The following is a 22,266-nucleotide window of genomic DNA, read 5'->3' on the forward strand; positions in this document are numbered from 1 at the left end:
CTTTTGATTTGATAAGGTCCACTAAACCTTGCTTTTAAAGGTTCACCTGTTCCTGGAAGTAACACTAATACCTTATCCCCAATAACAAAATGGTGAATTTTTGATTTCTTGTCTACTTCCTGTTTTGTAGCATGCTGCGATATTTTTAAATGCTGTCTAGCCAACTCTACAGCTCTATTTAATTGTTCTCTAAAATTTAGCACATAATCCAAATGTGTGGTCTCTGATTTCTGACTTACTAACTTCTCCTTAATCAATTTTAATTGGTCCTCTCACTTCATGCCCAAAAATTAATTCAAGTGGACTGAATTTGGTCGATTCATTTGGTGCATCTCTGATGGCAAAAGGTACAAATGGAATTCCCTTATCCCAATCCTCTGGATAGTATTGACTATAAACCCTCAACATGGTCTTTAATGTCTGATGCCACCTTTCTAGAGGTCCTTGCAATTCTAGATGGTACGCAGTAGATTTCAATTGTTTTGTTCCTAAGCTGTCCATAGCTTCCTTGAATAGTTTGGATGTGAAATTTGACCCTTGATCTGATTTGTATCTCTGTCGGTAGCCTGTATCTAGTGAAAACTTTTGAGTAATTCCTCTACAATCCTTTTAGCTGTGACATTGTGTAATGGAACGACCTCTGGAAATGTAGTCGATACATCCATTTTTTTTTTGTTACCAAATACTGATTCCCACTTTTTGTTTTTGGTAGAGGACATACGCAAGCAATTAAGGTGCTTGTGAAAAGCTGGAACAGGTATTAAAGCTGCAGGTTACTGCCTGTAGTTTTCTAGTTACCTGCCATGTATGACATATCTGGCAAAATTTAACTACATCCTTGTGCAGTCCAGGCCAGTAGAAATGTCTTTGTATTTTAGCCTGTGTTTTCCTTACTCTGAATTGACCTCCAAGTGATAACTCATCTGCTACTTGCAACACTTTTCTATACTCCACTGGCAATACGATTTGAATTTCTGCCCATTTCTCATCTGCTTGAATGTGTGATGGTCTTCATTTCATCATTAAGACATTATTTTTCAGGTAATAACACTCAGGGATACATTCAGATTCTTTCCCTGGATATGCCTTGTGATATAACTGCTTTAAAGTTTCATCTTTCTGCTGTAATTCACTAAGTTGTCAGTGCTACAAATAATTGCATATCTATTTGCTCCTGTTTTGTCTCAACTACCCAACCAAACACAGTCTCTGCTAATGCCCCTTCAGCTTCCTTATCTATACCCTTTAATCTCTCTTGTTTCAACTGGTGACATGGTGACCTCATTACTACACACTCGGGGAAGATTCCAGGGTAAAATCCCACATTGTTTCAGTTACCTGAGTCTCCGCTGGCTTTTCAACCACAGTAGATGACATGCCTACTGGTGAATCAGTTATATCATTCACAAGGACATATTCCTGGAGCTGAGTGTTTGTCCAGTACTCCTACAACAGCTTCTCCACTCTTCTCTCCACACCCCAGCCTCACTTTAAATAATTGTGCACATTTTGTCTCACCTGAATTCCTGTTACCAATATCTTTTCTGGCAATAGTCCTTCAGGAATACATATCTTCTCCTCCTCCATCACAGACTGAGAGGATCCTGTGTTCTTTAATATTGTAACCTCTTCACTTGTTACTCCTGGCCAATGTGAATGATCTTTCCTACATCTGGCTTTTTCCTAACCCACCAACACTGTGATTTCATGTGGTCCACTTTATTACAATGAAAACAACAGCGCTTTTTATCTTCTTTTGTCCCCTTCAAGGGTTTCATTTTTACCCTGTGGTGAGTTATCCTCATGATCTTCATTGAGATCTACCTTTCCCTTTCCACATGAGGATTTCTCTTTGCCCCAATTTCTATCCCTCATGGACTGAAATTAATTCTGGAAGCCAAACTGTGTTTTAGGAACCGGCTCATAATCATTAGCCACTTCAGCTGCTAACCTTGCTGTTTTAAATCTCTGCTCTTCCACAAGCTCACACTCCGTCAGGCAGTGAATTTTTGTCTCTCTAAGAGCATTGTAAGTTTGCTCTATTTTAAAAGCGCTTATCCACCTATCAAAAATACTTTGTTTGATCCTTTCCAACTCAATATAGGTCTGACCAGGATCCCTCCTTAGATTTGTAAAATGTTGTCTATAGGCTTCTGGTACAAGCTCATAAGCACTTAAGGTAGCTTTTTTTCCACCTTTTCATACTCCCCAGGTACCTCCTCTGGGAGTGATGTGAATAACTCACTAGCTCTACTGACAGGTTTGGTTTGGATCAACAAAACCAACGTGGTCACCGGCCACTGCATTTGTTTAGCCACTTTTCAAATGAGATGAAAAAGGCTTCTCCATCCTTCTCATCAAATCTAGGCAATGTTTGAACATCCTTAAACAGTTTCTCACCAAGCTGCTGACTACCAGGGGCTTGCTCATCCTCACTCTCTTCCTCACTAAGCCTACCTTCATTCTTCATCTCCATCCTTTTTCAGCAGACTTCCCTTCCTAAGTGTCATTTTCTGAAGTTCAAAATCTCTCTCTGCTACTTTCTCTTCTGCTAAAACCCTTTGTTCTTTCTTTTTCTTTCTTTCTTCTGATTTTAATCTTAACTCAAACTGTTTCATTTCTGCTTCAAACTGAAGCTTCTTCATTTGCAATTGAAGTTTAGCTATCTCTACAGATCTTGACAGGGTTTCCAGCAAGCTTAAATGCTGAGCTACTGTTGCAATCACCTCATCTTTCCTCACGTTAGGAGGTAAATTCAACTCCAGCTTGTCTACTAATTTCTACAGCTTGGTCTTATTTGCCCTTTGTAAAACTCCCAAGGTCATTTCTTCCTCCTTCAGAACCTCCTTGGTGACTGAAAGAGCCATCGCTATCCAAGCGCTGTTTAAACCATCCAAATCAATGCCTGAAATAAAAGACACTAACACCTACCACTTGTTGTTTAAATCCTACAAAGAGCCCTTAATCTGTTATGGACCAGGCCTGAAACCCTCAAAACATTTTTAAGCAGGTAGCCCAGACTGTAACTTTGTTATTTGTTTTATTTAAATGTATAGTGGACATTCCTGGAGTGAATTAGCTGAGCTGACTGCCAAGTTTTAAACAAACAGAATTTATTTGCAAAATTACAAGATGAAACACAAAGAACAGAAAGTAGAATAATGGATAACTTATTAGATTAGATTCCCTCTCGTGTGGAAACAGGCCCTTCGGCTCAACATGTCCACAGCGACCCTCTGAATGCTAACCCACCCAGACCCATTTCCCTCTGACTAATGCACCACCTTGGGCAATTCACCCAGCCTGCGGGAGGAAACCGGACCACCCAGAGGAAACCCACACAGACATGGGGAGAATGTGCAAACTCCACACAGACAGTGGCCCAAGGCTGGAGTCGAACCTAGGTCCCTGGTGCTGTGAGGCAGCAGTGCTAGCCACTGAGCCACCATACCACCCAGTAGGCCCAATAAAAACATCCCTTCGCACAAAGAGTAAAAATGAAACCAGCCAGTACTTACAGGCTTGACGTTCGAGAGAGTGAGTAGCAGGCTGGACTTGCCCCAGCAGCCTTTCTTCACACACACTGCTACTCAACTAAATCAAAAACTCTAAACTAAATGAAGACTAGCTACACAGCTAGCTGGGCACTCTCCTTTGATTATACCAATTTTTTTTTCAATACATGAAAGCCTTAGACCAGAAGCATTATCTGTATCTTTGGGACAAACAAAAAGGGCCCCAATAAACTTTTCAAACCCAGCCTAGTTGGAGCTTGGCCAATTACGCCATCTGGAAAAAAACTCAAGGGCACAATAAATTGATAAAAGGACCAGCACTGTGACACCACCAACTTCTCGAGGACAACTCGGAACGGATAATATGTATGGGCCAGTCAATGATGCTCATGTCCCACAAGTGATTTAAAACAAAATGTGGCTGATCGGTAGAGGAGTAGTCATTGGGCAAACCCTTCAGGAAGTACTGCAACTGAGAATGGGGTCCATTCAGTCTCTGAACCATGCTAGCCAGCTGACACTCTTAAATGACCACGCCCCAACTCCACCCCTCCTTATCTAATGTGTATGGACACCATTTCTAATTACCCTATTCCAATTGCAATACTGCAAGCGAATAAAGCTGAGTTAAAATGCAAATGCAGAATATTTTATTGAGAAAAGCAAGACTGGAAAAATTGTGTGATGCAAGCTGTAATGCAATTATATTTCCTGAAGCATTTATTGATTGCTTTGAGTTTCTCCTGCTTTAAAACTTCACCAGAATTCCTGCCGGTCAGTTGGAGCTCAGGATCATGCTCCCACTCGTTTTGGTTAATATAATTGTTATTCCGTTCTGAAACAATTTCATAGAAGTATATAAACTAAATTTTTCTTCCAAAGTAAATGCTTCATTGGTGTTCCAATTCATTCTATAATAATTTTTTAAGCTCCAGTCCACTTGGTAATTGAATCTGAGCACTTCAAATACTTTTATTTTTAAAAATGATTATCAGTAGAATTATTATGCAGACGTATATTTAGGATGTACAGTTGCCTCCTTCTGGTAGGTTATTTTAAGCTTATGAATGTAGTCACGTGCTCAGTTTTTAAGCCACAAGCTGACAATGCTGCTTTAGTGTGTGGTACAAACATATGATCAGCACATGGTAATGTGGTAATATGGTGCATTCATGACTGCACAGATTGAAGAAATTGTGTCAGACAGACAGTTGCAGAAAGCCAACTCTTGATAAGATAAACAATATTGCTGTGGATACTACTGTAAATGCTGTTTGTTGTAGTGATGGACAGAGTCAGAATTTCAGGTAGGTTACTGAAATCTTTAGTTTAATATTTTAAGTACTCAGCACGAACTATGGCAATTGCTCCATCTGAAGTTTGTATTTTTCTGGCTACGATTCCCTTTCCTGAGCAGACAGTGTCTGTCTTTCATTTGTGCTTCCTACTGGAATCATTGAGACTTGGAGCTTTCAAAAATGGTATGCCGTTTGTTGGAATAATGAAGCTTTTTCATCCATATCTTGTTTTTCGTATCAGCAAATTGTTTATCAGCTTTGTCAACAGCAACAAGTTAAATTTTCTAAATTAACCTCAATGTCTAAACTGCGACGATATGTACTGGGGGCAGAGAGGAATGTGCTGCTCATAATTCTGCCACAGGCTTAGCACTGCAGTTTGTAAACTTCAAGAAATTTACTTGTTTCTTTAAAAAGACAAAGGCATGAAGTGTCTCTTTCTGTATTGTCTGACTGGTGATAAGTTTACAAAAAGTTAGATAAATAGTTCTTAATATGAATGGAATGGTGTTCCAAATAAGGAAGGGAGTGAGACAATGCTGACAGCTGACAGTGGCTGAAGCAGTGAATTTCTGACTATTCATTGCAAGTTTTTCCATAAAAGTAATATCGGTCATTTGTACTATTTATTTTTCCCTTTCTTCATTGAAGCTTTTCATATTAACGTATGAACATTTTTGTTACTTTACTAATGGGTAATAAATCACTGCAGTAGGAAAAGGCAGTCATATAATACTTAATTTCTTGAGTTTAACAGTGGGAGGGCAACTATTTGTCACATTAGGTATTCAGTTCAACTTAACTAAAGTTAAAAGTTGTTTTACAAATGCAATTACTTGACTGTGGAATAAAAGTCCTGCTTATATGTGGTTGGAAATGATGTCTGGTCATGTGAAGTACTTTGCCAAGAAATTTGATAACCCTTTGGAATGAATGAGAGCATTTGTTTTACCATTTTATACAGAAATGTGTGTGCCAGTGATTTTCTGTTTATAAGGTCATAATGTGAACTTGGAGCTTCTAGACCAGCAGTGACTGTAGGAGGAAATGTTGATTAGGCTCTGTATTGATGAGAAAGCAGAGGCTGCCTTGCAGCAAAGTCTATGCTTCTAGGTATGATTGTGTCCATTAAATATTTGCAAACTGCTATTCCCTGTTTGCTGGTATTATGTTTTCATTTTCTTCCTTTCCCCTGCCCATATCTAATGACCAACCAGTTCCTTCTGCCAAACTATCATTATGAATGTTGAATTTATTATCATTTTCAAGTCACATTGTGCAGTTTAGGTGATAGAAAGGGATGTGGTCTTGAGACAGGAAGGAAGTCTTTTTTTTTATGGAAATGACTACACTACTGAGGTTCACAATATCATTACAATGTTCTGACTGTTGATGTAATTCAATAGGGAAGAGTGGTTGCTATCAATTTTTGTTCAGTCTAGTGTAGATGGCACCAGTGGTCACACCTATGGAATGTCTTGTGTGAAAAGAGTACAGAAAATGAAATGCAAATGCTATACACTTATTAATGAATATAGAAAATGATGTAATTTCTAGCGATTGACTTCATTGCAGAATTATAGTATTGTAAAGCACTCCAGCTTTTTTTTTCCATTTAATGATATTACATAATCTTCTAAATGAAATTAGTTGCTGTTGCACTCTTCTGCATCACCATTACTCTCTTGTCTATCTTTTATTGAAGGTCCCAAATAGCTCTCCTTATAATCAAGGAAATAACTTTGAACCTGAAACATTTTTAAAAATTCATTCACAAGATGTGGGCATCGCTGGCTGGGCCAGCATTTATTTCCCCATCCTGAATTGCAGTTTGTATCAACCGTACTTGCTGTAGGTCTGGACTCGCATGGAGGCAGGAGTGGTTAAGGTTGGGAATTCCCTTCCCTAAATGACATTAATGAACCAAAAGGGCAGCATATTATTCATCATTGATTGAAAATATCTATGTATTGGGATATATTTTAAAACTACTCTGGAGCAGGTGGGATTTGAACCCGGACCTTTTGGTTCAGAAGTAGGGAAACTACCACAGTACAATCACAGGAGCCAAAGAGGTTATGGCACTAATTTCTGACGTCTATATGCTATCGATGAAATGTTTAATCAAATTAGGGAATATTGGCATTTCAAAACTAGAAAAATTTGAGGTTGAGTGCAAATGTTAATACTGGGAAAGGTAATGGTTATTTGATACTTAACTTCAATTGCCAAGAATGAACAACAAAGTTGTTACCTCCAAAGGCGATCTGCCAAGTGGAAGTCGTTAAAATATGCTTTGCTTCATGCATGCTGTTTCAATCGGCATCAAGTTGTATGTATAGATCCTGAAACTGTGCTGACAAGACATTGACTTAAGTATTTGTTCAGGCTTGTCATCTATAGTCAACCTAATAAAGGAATCCAATGTCATTACAGTAACAACATCATGTTCCTAAACAAGTAAAAATTCAGTGATGTACTGATGAAGTAGTGACATGTAATGAACTGCTTTATACCTATTTTCCCAAACTCTTTTCAAAAGCTTTATGGATATTAAAAATGCTTATTCTTTAAGCAGCTATAGATGAACTTACCTCCAACTAAATGCTTATAGATCCATTGAATCCTAGAATTTTGCTGTGTGGGATTTCATCTAACTCCTGAAAAAGCTACCTAGCTGGTCTCGTTCTATGTTTACAGTGCTAATGTTTAAAATCTTATAAGAAATTGTGTAAGCTTGGGCATTGTCACATTATATTAAGAATTACAGTGGCAGAAGTTGGCAACTGTAATTCCTTGCACATTAAATTATTTCAATGCTATGCAAAATAATGCATTTGTTTATCAGAGCAAACTCAATGACAAATAATATGAAAATATTCAAACAAATCATAGCTAACTTGGGTGTTGCAAGGAAAGATTCTGTCTGATTTAACATCCTTTTAATATTGCTGAGAGACAGGCATTCCAAGTTGACAGTGATAAACTATGAGGGGGTGTACAAAGATTTCCAAAAGCCTTTGATAAAATGCCTTACAAAAGGCTGCTGTTGAAATTGGATGCAGTGGGAATTCAAGGTAAATAATGACTGTACATAAGGGGAGAAATGTCAGTGAGGCAAAGTATCATGTATAATGCCCCAGGGATTGGTATTGAGCCCTTCCAAATTGTGTGGAGAATACGTGAAAATCAAAAAAAAAGAAAGAAGTCTAAGATATTAATTAAAATAAAATGAGTTCATTATAAAGTGTATATCTTAAGAACATAAATGTATGCTTGAGTTTAACATTATTAAAACCATGTCACAATACTTGTTAAATACCTGCTGAAAATGAAATGTTCTTGTGGTTCTGTTCGCCGAGCTGGGAATTTGTCTTGCAAACGTTTCGTCCCCTGTCTAGGTGACATCCTCAGTGCTTGGGAGCCTCCTGTGAAGCTGTTCTGTTTTCAGGCCTGTGTGTGTACGTAATCAACTTGGCCTTTTTTGAGTCAATAAAATATTGTGATATGATAGTATCACATTTATTAATTAAGTTTTAGTGGTTTTAAGGATTCTCTGTATTTGCAAAAGGCGCAAAGTATTGTTATTTGATGCATATTTGTTTTCCAGTAACTTCACCAGGCCCCAACTCTGCAGTTCCCTGATTGAATTTCGGTCTGTTACTTCTGGCTCCCTATAGACAGTCAGTCACTTGCTTAAATGATCAGTAAAGTAGTGAGGCAATCCAAAAAACAAGGTCCAACCATAACTTTCTATGGAAAATCAAACTTGGAAGCAGAACTGACATTTATGAACCCCACAATCAGAGCACCACTCTGAAAAATAGGAGGTGCAGTTAGAGGAACAAGAAAGTGTGTACAGAAGTATAAATGAATTATTTATTTGTGGTTTTGTGTCATTGCTTATTTTTACAGCATTTCAAAACTAAATTATTTTTAAAAATTGGCACTTTATCATTTTAATAACTCTAGCTAAAAAAAAAATTGATATTTCTCCACAGTTCCTGTCAGTGTGGTTATTATAAGATTCATAGATATGATCTGAAACTGCTGCGCTCATCCAGAATGCATAGTATCAGGTGTCATTTCTGTGACCTGAAGACTTTGACAAAGAGCACTTCATAATTTTTTTTCTATAAAACTGTAAAGATCCCCCTAGCAACAAAGGCATTTAGGGAATTTTATTATACGCAGTTTTGGATGTGTTCTTTATGCTGGCATTGACTGTTACTCTTTTTAACCACATAAGCACTATATTGTAGGAGTGTTTACATTAACATGATTGTTACTGAAAATATCTGTTAGTAATTGATTTATTAGATGCTGACTCTTCTGTGGGGAGTGTTCTTTGTGCTATATTGGTTCTGTTTTATTGTATTCTATTAAGGATTACACTGAAAAGCCTGTTGCTCTTGTATATTTTTCACACGACCCTTGCCTTGTAGCCAAATGAGTTGTTCATTTGTTTTGATAAGTGGCTTCTTCCTGTGACTATATTCTGGTGTAAAAATCCCAAAATTTTCATGTATGAATTTTTGAGCTAGGGGAAAACACTAAACTAGTAGTGAACTCCCAGACAGCAGCAGTCAGAGTGTTCAAATTCTCATATGTTTTGAATTAATATCTATTAGTATAATTAGTGAACAGATATCAATTTTTGTGCCAAAAGTGTCAGTTCTCTGGTTCTTTTAAAATATTTATTTCCTAGTGCAATTAATTGACCAAAGTGATGAATTCATCTTTTTTTTTTCTGTTCACTGCATGACTTGATTTGAAGTAAATTCTGTACATGAGATTTTTCGTGATTGTCACAAAAGCGCTGACAGGCCACACACCATTTGCATTGTTTCCTGCAGCAAAGTTTTCCTCCTTAAGAGATCTGTTCACAACTTGTTTTATTGGCGCAAAGTACGTGCTTTATCTAAGTAGACATGTAATGCTGCTCCTTCAGTAAATTCTGCCTGGAGGTTCCACCCAAGTCGGTGCAAGTTGCAGGTGAACTGATTATTACTGATCCAGCAATTTCTTTGTTGCAATATTTAACCAAATACATGTCTAAGCAATGGCAATAATATATACGTTTTTTGAATTCTTTTCAAATGTTGAGTGATGCTGTTAGAGGCCATGACTTATGAAATACAATCGGGTGACACAAGAGTAATACTGAGTGTTGATTGTTTCTTGAATGTGTTGAATAAAAAAACTAGAACAGACATGACCTAAAATAAAGAGAAGTTGCAAGTTCTAACTTTAAGTGCAAATCTTTCAGCAGAACTGAAGACTGCTACAGTCATTACTGAGAATTACTCTTACATGAAAATGACAACTGGAAACAGGCAATTTAAATACTTACTGTTTGACCTTGGCAGCAGTCACAGTGCAATATGAACCTACCTGGTCAATACCATTTCCTTCAACCATCAACCTATGTTTATTTTTTCCATCCTTAAATGTTGACAAGGTTATAAATTTTCAAAGCTGTTGCCTGGACGTATTGAACCAAGTCCATACTGGTTTCAATGTGCATGTCTTTCAAGTAAACATATTCGATGTTGTTAAGTTTTCACACAGCTTTGGCGAACTTTTTAGATATCAAGGGTAAAATCTACGACCAATTGAATATTTCCTTATTATAAAACAACCTGGTTTCCAGTTTCTTCATTATTTCATCTAATAATTACTGAACCATTGTTTCAAAGCTTGGTTAATGTGTTATATTTGTGATTGTAGGAAATCAACAAAAAGTGCTTTAAAATAATGTTATTATACATTCATTTCAGCATAATTGGTAATAGTTGTTATATGTGGTAAATGCTACCAGAAGTCCTTTTATGGATATTTTTAATCAACCTGTTCAGTCATGGTATGATATGCCTGCAGAATTGGTAGGACTTGAACTTGGGTCCTCAGTTTCAGAGGCAAGGGTGCTACCATTGCCACAAGAGCCCTAAATCCAAGAATTTGAGTACTAGTTCAACTGCATGAGAGCAGCATGCTTTGAATATGCAAACCTTCCGAATGAACATTCGATGACTAACATTACACTGAAAGCTCTCACTTGTTATTCAAACAGCTCAGATATGTAATGATGCATTTCTGGTGCAGATGAGATTGAACCTTAGCCCTCTGGTCCAGACGTAGGAAGGCTACTGCTGCATCACAAGTGCCTCTTTTTCTTCATAAAAGGAGATGAGTGAAGCAGATGGGTAATTATGATAATTACTACAGGTTATATTGTCACCATTAGGCTGGCTTATTCATAAAGACTTTAGTCAATTTAAATTTTACCCTCTGCCATTTTGGGATTCAGACACATGTCCCCAGAACGTTACCCTGGAGTTTTGGATTGAATCCTCCTTTCCAGATATTTTCTAACCAACCTATTCAAAGTTGTTGTTATTATACACTTCACCTATCCAGAGGAAGGGCACCAAAGAGCCTTAAGAGAGGAGGTATTTGCAGGGAAAGAGGTGGGTATGAGAAGGAGTGAGGAGAGAGAGGTGAAGGGTTAGAGATTAACCACTTGTAAGTCTTAATGGGGAGAGACATGTCTTAACACGAACATGTTGCTTTTTGCATAATAACAATAGTTTTGAGTTACATTGGCAGACTAGGCATTATTACAAAGACCATCAGCAGCCAGAATGGCATGTCTGACACCATCAGGATTAAGAGCTGGACTCTTTTTAGTTTTCTCCTAGGGATTATATGATCATATGGAACCATAATGCATTCTCCAACATTAACCCAATAAGAACTATTACCTTATTATGGCTGTAAGTGTTGCAATTCTTTATTGTTTTTGAGACTTAAGATGGTGTGCATTATTTTCTGAAAACCATGTTTATTCAATAATGCTTAACAAATCGTATTATTGATGTTAACCACTTAAAGAAAACACTAATGTTTCACAAAAACAAAATCTGATTGGAAACAGATGTGTTAGATTGGAATTTGGGTGATCAATTGTAGCTATTGCTTTTCTCTAATGACTGAGGCCCAAACAATCTCAATTTAATGGTTACAAATGTTAGTGACAAAGCTGACAATTAAGTCATAATTAATACTAAATTTCTAATTTTGTTCACAGTCACAAGCAAAGCTGATGTTGGAAATGATACAAAGAACAGAGTTCATCAATATGTTTTATTCACCTATGCTGCAACTAGGCTTATCACACAATAACTGCTCTGTTATACACTTGGAGAGACATAATTTAAATAATCAAATGCAAAGTCAACTCTGGGGAAAATAATTTTGCAAAATTACACTTTGACCCTAATTTTCAAAACTGATATCAGAAGAAAACTGTTTTCATGTTGCTAAACTCCCACATGCAACAATAGTCACCTCTTCCAAGAACTTTGGAATATTTGCAGTGAAATTACACCCACTGCACAATGATTTATTTCAAAGGTCAATGATGTTCTGCAGGAAAAAAACTTTATGATCACTAAGCTAATTATGTGCTTATCTGACTTGTATGTTTGTCTCTTCATTCTTGCTAATTTATGGAATCCAAATATCCTGTCCATTTAAATTTTCAATTTAATTACTTCAATCAAGTCTCAAGTACTTCACTGTGAAAGTAGGATTATTCATCCAGCCTATTCTGATTGTAAAGGATTTCTCTATGTGGTGTTAATCTTGTTGCGCCCTCCCCCACCCCCGGCAAATGTTTTCCAGAGCTTTGCGTCTCAATGAGAGGGAACCAGAGAAAGACACAAGGTGGTCTTCCAGAAGGACTTTCACCATGTTCTTGTAGCTGGATCACAGATGGTGCTCTTTCTTTTGGATTCTTAATTTGCTTCCAGTATTGCTTTGAGGTGCTGATTAAGTAACATATTGTTTTTAAAATGTCGTCTTTGCTTTCAAATCCCTCCCCTGTCCATGCCCTTCCTACTTTTTGTAATCTCCTGTGACCCCACAGTCCTCAGAGTTCAGCACACCTTAAATCGTAGCCTCCTAAACATCACTTCTTTTATAACTGTACGACTACCTGCTGCACCTCCCATTATCTAGGCAGCAGGTATTGGAATGCTATACCTCACCCCTTCACTTGATTTCTTGAAACCTGCCTCCTTGACCAAATTTTTGGTCACCTGACCTAAATGCCCCCATCTGTCTGAGTGTCAAACTTTGTTTGTTAATGTCCGGCCTACTTTATTACCTTAAAGTTGCTGCATAAATACAGTTGACGTTGCCATCCTTTGAAAAGTCGTACTCTAAAATGCTTGGGTCTCTTCTGTTCTCTACTTGATTCAAAAGCCAGTATTTCTTACTGATTTGTCCTGCACAGTTGAATTCCAGACCATTTATCTATACATTTAAGTGCATTGGCAGATGATATTAAATCAAGCTGTAATATTTTGCATTACAGATTATGACACTAGTTCATATCTTGTGACATCCACGGACTTCCAAAGTTTTTCCTATATTTAATTAAAAGGAAAACTTTATTTGAAACTTGTGGAATGAGAGGGGGGTGCGGTGGGGGTGGGGGGAGAGTGTGAATTGAGGGAGGTACATGGACATCTAGAGAAGTACAAACCTAACTATGTGGAATTTTCATGTGGATGATGTGGACTATGGTGAGATGTGTGACAGAAATAGGCGCTGCAGAAATGCAGCCAAACCCATCTTAGAGCAACTTGTGCTATCTTTCATGCTTTTCAGAAATGGCAATGAGTTTCTTGCTAGACAGTGGGGGGTTGCCAATAGATGGTCATAACTGCTTATTAAAAATTCATGTTAACAGCCTAACTCATTACAGAAATATTCAGCCTCTCGTTTTTCCAAAATTGCCAAAGAAGCGGAATGCCAGAAAAACTCTAAGGAAACCAGAGTAGGTATCTGCTGATTCAGCTCACTGCTTGTTTTGAGCCATTTCAATATGGGACAGCAGGCACCAACATTTCAGCCCATTTTCCATGGACACAGGCCACATACACCTCGTATCCCATGGGCGTTGGCTTCTGACTTATGTCAGCCTCCAACAACCTTCCTGGCACATATCTAGTCCACAGTTCTGCACATTGAGCTGCACCAGCAACTATCATTGTAATTCTGCAGCAGGGACAATGGACTCCAGGACAAGCAGCCAGCTCATGGACTGATTAGGCTGCGTCTCCAGGCTCTTTGCTTGCTCTCATGGCACTCACTCAGTCTGAGCTAACCTGGATTTTCACAGCTTCTCTGCCTTGCGTTGCCTTGCCATTTGCACTTTGCTCCTTCAGCCAGGGATACCAGGTTCATATTACTGCTATCTTGCCATGCCATTCAGTGCAGACATAATGCCAGAACCCTCCTCACAGTTGTCAGCAGGTGTCAGTGAAATCAAGGAGAATAGTTTTTGCTCAGGGGTTCCTGGCACAGTAGGTCAAAGGCAGCCTTCGATACTAATTAAGGCTATGGTTAGGGCAGTCAGAGTCAGGATCATCTTCTGAGAAGGGATGAGGAGCTGAATGAAATATGGCGGTTCACCACCCACCTTGACTTTCTGCCTGACTGGGGTCTGTTTTCCTCTTGGAATAAGAGAGGCAGATATGATGGGAGATGAAAATGGGTGACAGTGCTATTCCTGCTGGTGCAGATTGGGATGGTAGGGAGTGAGTAGGTTATGCAGTGAGGTGTAGGGTCAGTGATGTTGGGGCTTGGACGAGTGAATGTGAATGGGCAAGAAGTTGCAGGCAATAGTGAGAGCGGTAGAGCATGAGCTTTGATGGGAGTTTGGTGCCGAAGCAGAGAGAGAGAGATATCAGAGGGAATATGGCAGAATGGCACATGATAAGATGGGGCAGAAATTGGAAATGCGAGACATGTAGGCAATTAATGAGGTCGGTCTTCTAAAATATGATGCAAGCCCTTGATTGGCCATACTGTAAGAAACTCTCTAAAAAGACTTGATGCAAATTGGACTGAAGCAAAAAATCACACAAAATCCAGCCCAGAATGTTTCATTATTAATTTCGGACACGGTCTGCTTTGAGACCAAAAACAAGATTTGCTTCCGAGTCTGCTTCTTCTGACTGTCCTTGATCATATGCGATACGTATTTGAATTGGAGAATGTAAGTGTTTTGATCTTTAACAGAGGCAGGTGGTATAATTGAACGTGGATTTGTTTACACACATTTCTAGTACTTTGAGGGATTGACAAATGTTTTTTATCTAAATGTTGTTGAATCAACAATTCCATTTAAAGTGATGACTATTCTTGCAAAATTTTGTCAATTGCAGCATGTAAAGGATTTAAAACACATTTTATTGTTTATTAAGGTTGGCCATGTACTAAAAATAAATGAAAAGGCTTGCAAGCATTTAACTATAATTATCTTGTACTGACGTATTTTGGCAATTCAGTACCTAGTATTAAACAAATAAGGCCTGTGGCTAGACAATGCCTGAGTCGAGGTTTGTAGCATGAATGTACATTAATTAAAAGAAAAGGATTTCACATTTAACAATGTGCTTTGTAGCTAAAAGGACCTCTGGGGCTCAATTTACTGAACTCATACCAGCAAGTAATAGTTACAGCCAGATATGTTGGTTTATAAATTCACGACCTTGCCGCACTCATGATGGTCAGAGGTGATGAGTACCTGTTAATATTTGGCCCATCATTTAAACACTTGCTAAGATTAATTTGCAGAGTTTGGGGTAAAAAAAGAACTGTGGTATGTACCTAAATAGGCCCACCCTTTCCAAGAGCAAACGCCATTGTGGGTTAAATAGATTTTTTTACACTATAGCCATCACTAACCATGTACTCATCCAGGAAGCTGTGTTGGCAAGAAGATACAATCAGAAGCCTATGTACTGACAAGCCCACATTCTTTTTTGTAACTGATAGTATCATTATTGTTTGTTCCTATTGCAACAATGAAAATGTTTGCCCATAGTAAGGAATATATGACAGTGACCATGTTGTACATTGATATGATTACATGGTACTCTAATAAACTGACTAGTATAGGTGGACTTCATCATATTAACTTTTGTAAGCATTCTGTGTCAACCATTTGGAATCCTAAATGTGGGAATAATTCCTCACATTCCCCTTTAATGTACATTATATGCCTCAACCTCTTTTCTGAGGCAATGAACTCACTACTCTCTGTGCAAAGAAATTTCCTCTGAATATCTAGATGTCATCACCCTATCTATCAAAATGAAACACATGTAGGTGGACCAAGGGACAGGTATAGAGAAAATAGATTTAGGAAGGAATTCCAGAGCTTATATCTGTGTCTTAGGCCAGCTGAAGACATGGTCACCAAAAGTAGAATGTGAAAATCAAGACGTTAATTTGAGTAGCACAGATGCCTGAAGTCTGTGGGCTGGAGGCCATCCCAAATTGATGCTTTGTTTTATGAAGTGTTTAATATAGGTCACCATGGCTCAGAACACGGTGATGGGTGTATCCGAAGCAATGTTTTGGATGACCCTAATTTATCAGCAGATTGAAGGTAGGAGCTTGGTCAACAGTACACTGGAATAATCCAATACAAAAGTAACAAATGCATGAATGAAGGTTTCAGCAGCTGTTGAACTGAGGCAATGCACTGGAAGTGGGAATATGCCATATTAGTGATGGCGTAGATATATAGTCAAATGTGATGCCAAAATTGGAAACAGTTACTTTCAGCCTCAGCCAGCTGCAAGAAAGGAATGGAGTAGGTGGCTTAAGGGCAAAATTTGTGGCGGTATCTAAACTTATGCCTGTATTTATTGGAAAAAATTGCCGTTCATCCATTAATGAATATCAGACCAACAGCTTAAAAAACAAGAGACAGTGGAGGTGTCTTCAGGGTGTCAGTAAACCTGTGGAAACAGTCATTTGTTATCAGTTAATTTTAGCATCTAAAAGAGACCTGGAAGGCCAGGTATCTATTGTTTGGGACCATCAGGGGTAACTGCTGGGGAGCAGGAAAGAAAGCCACCAGAAACAATTATTCATCTGCTTGGATTGATCAAATAGAACCAGGTGAGTGTAATCACATCCATCTGGACAATAGTGCAAAGGTCGGGAAAGAGGCTGGTTTGGGGTGCAGAGAAGTCGAAAAGGCAATGAGAGCTGATCAACTTTGTCACGTTCACATAGAATGTTACACGACGTTTTTGAAAGCTGTCTCAGTATTGTGGCAGAGGTGGAAACCTGATTGGAGGAATTCAAATCTTAATGGCAGTTGAGAAAGGACATGGATTTGGAAAGTGACATCACATTAGATGACTTCAGAGAGTAAAGAGTCATTAGAGATGGTATAGCAGCTTGCAAAAATGGAAGGTCCAGAGTTTACTTTTGAGAGAGGAATGTAGACAGAAGATTTGAACGAGGGAAAAGTCTTAATAATGTCAACTCCCGTGAAGCCAGGAATAGAAGTTCTGGTCAGTAGTTCAGTCAGAATAGGGTGGAGAGTGTGAAGGATCAACCTTGTGGATAAGATGAATGGAGAGAGATTGATTTAATTTGATTTTGGGTTTATCATCATGTGTATTTTTCAGTAAGGATGTAATAAAATAAATGAAAAGCTTTCATTTGTCACATCGAAATAGGGCTATTTGGAATAATTTAAGAATAAAGAGAAAAAGCAGGGGAAAAAGTATATAGTTTGAAGAAAGTCTAACAGTCCTGAGCCAGCTCATCACCACCAACAATGCCTGCGCCACCTCCCTCCTCCAACTTGACCCAACCAACATCGAAGTCACCAATCCTCAGGTAGCATCTTTGCCATTGGGCCATAGACCTCTGCTACTACCTTGCCACCACCTGTGCCAGACCAACCAATGTCAGAGTCTCATCTCTCATGCTGGGCCCACCTCATCGATGTTGTCATGATGCCCTTCCACCAAGGCTTTGCCACATCCAGCACTGAACCAACCACTCAAGGTCCATACTCTGGGCCCAGCTTGAGGCCACTTGAGGTCCAGTCACTGGGCCCAGCTCAGGACCACTCTAAGTCCACTCCCTGGGCCCGCTTGAGATCTGTGGTAGGCCTGCCAAAGGTACACACCTGGGTCTGTTCTTGCAGCTGCCGATGTCGTCCTAGCTCAGGACAAGGAAAGTAACTGAAAAAAGTCAAGACACAGGAGAAGAAAAGCAGTCAAAGATAAGCTCTGGCAAAGGACTACTACTCTGCCATTGTCTTGGACTGGATTGGGAGGGAGAAGGAAAGAAACTAAAAAAGGTAGAAGTTCACGCTCATACCAAAAACCTAGGGAAAAAGTTGGAAGTGGCAGAGGGAGTGGTCTTCATGAGCCCAATCTCCCAATCTGAAATTTTTAAAAAATCTACAGGCCACTATTGTTTGCTTTTACATTAAGAACTGTCAATATCCATTTTTAGTTATGTGGCTTATAATTTAGTCTGTTATACATTACTTTGTCAATTGCCTCTTGAAAACCAATATAGACGACATCAAAAAAATTATCCTTTTCTATTCCTTAAAGAACTCAATAAGGTCAACCATAATGTGCCCTTAATATGTTTGACTTTCATTTTCTGGCCAATATTTTTAAAAAGGTTCATTAATTTTGTCTTCAATGATCATTTCTATGTCCCTGGTGTTAAGATGAATAGTCTGTAGTTGCCATGTTTATCTCTTGTTAGCATCCCAGGCATGATTTGTAGCTTTGTTAGGATCCAGTCAGGGATCACTAACTTTTGTGGTGAATCAGATTGTGAAATCTGGAATGCATAGAGAATAAAGCTAAGCATCAACTTCAGCAACAACTATGGAGAGAGAAACAGAATTGGCATCTTGAGTCAAAGGGAATTTTTCCTCCTCCCACTACTGTTCCTTATCCTGAGCGTCCTGCAATCCCAGCAATGGCCACTTCTCCCAGTGACACTATTGGGTCGCATGAGCTGTCAGTGCTATAATTGGCTGATGAACCTTAGGCATGGGGTCTTCAAGCTGAGAATTCCAAGAAGCCCAGAACCTTCCTACAAGATGGCGACAGTGTAGGACACTCCAATTGGAGCTCCTCTGCTCCACCTGTGGTTTTTCTCTCTTTTTTTTTCTCTCCTCTTTTAGCAATCCTGGAGCAGTATTAGGGGAAGCAGTCACCGGAGCAGCACAAGGGGAAGCGAAGTGAGTCTTGGAGATCTGCAAGGGGAAAAGTGAATCCCCAGAGCAGTGCAACTTACCTTGGTGTAGCTGAGTGCCAGTGCAGAATAGACTAGAGGTTTGGAGCACAACAGGACAGTAGTTGAACTGGAGCCTGGTGCAGGCAGACTGCATACTTGCTGTGATGTTGCTGTAATGTCAATCTGAAATTCTTTACCAGACTGTAATATTAATCCTTCTACTATGTTATAACTGTCTTACTTCTAATTTACTTTTTAGACACAAAAGTAATGCTACTACATTTCCTTTTATTCTTTTTCTTTTGTATCCAAGACTTGTACCTAGGTACATATACCTAAGGTGGCACCATTAGAGGCAGCCAAAATAAAGTCTTTGCACTGTACCCCTATATGTCAGGATTTGAGTAGCCTGACAGTAAAGGATATTATTTCTTTTGAAAAAGTAAGTATCTGATTGAGATTTAACCGCTCTTCCAGAAGAGGTGGCTTTCTTCTGGTTAGTGGATACTGCCATATTGAATCCAGACTAAGTGACAGTCCTGAAGTTCTTTGCTTTTGTATTTCTGTCTGATGTGAAGGCACTACTGCCTCCTCTGCATCCACATCCCAAGAAATAATAATGCAGAGTTTTTTTTTAAATGACACTTCAGCATTTATGAAAGAAATGTTGAGCATTGTTACAATAGCCTTTGTAAAAATATACTCTAACAAGACAGCCTGCAGCCATTAAGTATAAGGTGGGATCAAAATAGTGACTTATGTGCTGCATCATTGCATTTGTCACCAACTTTTCATAAGTTCCTTTCAAGGCTTTACATATCCACTTCAAAACAAAAATAGATTTTATTTTTATCCCATGTAGTGACACTTGCTACCCAAACCATACTGCCAGGCCAACTGTTGGTAATCTTGTATGTAATTTTATAACTTTTCTCTTTTAACTTAACTGCTGACTCCAGACTGTGAGTTTGCATCCAATCATAATTAATACAATAGGGTCCAGTATCTCATAACTAGTGCTATCTTTACTGATACAAACTTTTATTTTTCTCACTATTTACTTTTGCTGCATAGTCATTTTAAATTGTAGTTATGACACATAAGTGTTTCTGGGAACATAGCAAATGAATTATTAACATGGTTTGCTGTTAAAAGCAGCCTGTTAACTTGAAAAGTGTCTTTGCTGGAGAATAAAATGATGCAATATTTTTGGCAAGGCAATGACATTCTAAACCAGCAGTTCTAGCCACTAAGAGTTGATTCATTTTACAAAGACTAAAGTGGCTCTTTATGTGGATATAATAGAATGTTGCAAGTTAGAAATGACTAATATCTAGTCATTTATTGAAATATCTTCTGATTTGAAGTTGGATTTTCAGTATTGAGGGGGGTAGTTGGATTTGGGAACTTTCTCGATTTAGCCAACCCATTTCATCAGTTTAAAGGCCCTCATTAAAACAGTGTTTGCTCAGGAGTTCAGAGCAGGATAAAGCCCATTGACCCTGGAAGCTGATTACAGGTGGCCATGGAGCAATGTTCTCTCTAAGCCTGGTAACCATGAGGTTGCAAAGTCACTGTAAGGGTCCACACCTACTGATCACTGTGTGGATTCCAGAGGTCATTTCTTCACATAACAGTAACAGTAGCAGGAAAAACGAGAGGGAATGTCACCATGGTGGTGAGCAAGTGTCAAGGGGGACTGATCAGAACTCTGCATTGGTTCTCTGGGACTTTGTTCCTGTTGTTTTACAAGCTGTTAGGCCCTATAGCTCTCACCCATCATACCCTATTGTCAACTCAATACCAGATTATGTCCCCAACCCACTCTGCTGCCCCACCTCCACAACTACTCAGCAGAATCCACTGGAGTTATTAAAAACTTTTAATATAGTTTTTAATCAAGCACAAAATTATCGTGAAACATGCTCCCATTTGTCTTAAAACTTGTAAATCTATTTGTTTTAGAACTAGTTAACAATGCAAACAAGTTTATGTTCAGACTGCAAATCAAAGGCAGCTAATCCTGTTAATAGTCTCTTTAAACTGTTCATCAAGCTCCCCTTCTGCAATAATTTATTGATTTCACAATTCATAACAACATAACACCAGCCCTTAGAAATGTCATTATGGACTGTATTGAAGTTATGGGACAGGTAGTTCAGCAAATATAGTGTCTAGCAGATTTTAATTCTTATTGATTGCCTAAGCATTTTAATTAATGTTGAAAGATCTAGAGAATTAAAAAAAAACTTCAGATCATAACACTGAGCAGACCTTGTCCACTCTTCAGAAACTTACTGGAGTTCTTTTGAGGATGTAACAAACGTGGTGAATGGAGGGAAACTAGTGGATAATTACAATTGGATTTCCAGAAGGCTTTCAATAAGGTTCTGCATAAAAGAAAACTCATCCATAAGATAAGAAAGCATGGATAGAGGACTGGTTAACCAATAGAAAGCAGAGGGTTGAGATAAATATGTCCTTCTCTGGTTGGAAATCAATGGTGAGTGGGGTGCCACAGATTTCTGTATTGGGCCACAACTGCTGTTGATATAGATAAATAATTTGAAAAAGGAGACCGAGTGTAAGATATCCAAGTTTGCTGATGACACTAAATTGAGTGGAAAGTCAAAGTGTGCAAAGGATGGGAAGAGTCTGCAGAGAGACTTACATAGGTTAGGTAAGTGGGCAAGGTTCTGGCAGATGGAGTACAATTTTGGTAAATGTGAGGTTATCCACTTTTTGGAAGTAAAACTAGTAGGTCAGAGTACTATTTAAATTGTGAAAGATTGCAGTATGCTGTTGTACAGAGGGACGTGAGAGTGCTCATACGTGAATTGCCAAAAGTTGATTTACAGGTGCCGTAGGTAACCAGGTAGGCAAATGGAATATTGGCTTTCATTGCTGGAGGGATTGAATTTAAAGGCGGGAGGTTCAGCTGCAATTGTACAAGGTGTTGATGAGGCCGCACCTGGAGTATTGTGCACAGTTTTGGTCTCCTTACTTGAGGAAGCATTCTCTGACTTTGGAGGTAGTGCAGAAGAGGTTCACTTGGTTGATTCCGGAGATGAGAGTGTTACCCTATGAGGAGGGGTTGAGCCACCTGGGACTGTACTCATTAGAATTTAGAAGAATGAGAGGGAATCTTATAGAAACAGATAAATTTATGACCGTGATAGATAAGATTGAGGCGTTTCTGCTGGTGGTTGAGACTAGGACAAGGGGACATGGCCATAGGATTAGGTGGAATAGATTTGGGACAGAGATGAAGAGTAACTGCTTTTCCCAGAGAATAGTGAATCTATGGAATTCTTTGCTCAAGGAAGCAGTAGAGGCGAGGCAGCTTCATTAAATATATTCAAGAC

At 38.7% G+C, this 22,266-nt stretch overlaps 1 protein-coding gene across 3 annotated transcripts in view; it reads left to right on the forward strand.

Moving 5' to 3' along the window:
- The window catches only part of LOC140463954 (septin-9-like), a 299,673-nt gene that overhangs the window by 55,355 nt on the left and 222,052 nt on the right, over positions 1-22,266 (forward strand). Inside the window, exon 1 of one of the 3 annotated variants that reach the window (XM_072558450.1) lies at positions 4,690-4,822. The exons of the other annotated variants lie outside the window; for them this stretch is intronic. Coding sequence (XP_072414551.1) covers positions 4,783-4,822 — 40 coding nt within the window. The 5' untranslated portion in view covers positions 4,690-4,782. Of the gene's footprint in view, positions 1-4,689; positions 4,823-22,266 lie in introns of those variants that run through there. 3 annotated transcript variants of the gene reach the window in all.

This window comes from Chiloscyllium punctatum, chromosome 39 (assembly GCF_047496795.1).
Source record: "Chiloscyllium punctatum isolate Juve2018m chromosome 39, sChiPun1.3, whole genome shotgun sequence".
Lineage (NCBI taxonomy): Eukaryota > Metazoa > Chordata > Chondrichthyes > Orectolobiformes > Hemiscylliidae > Chiloscyllium > Chiloscyllium punctatum.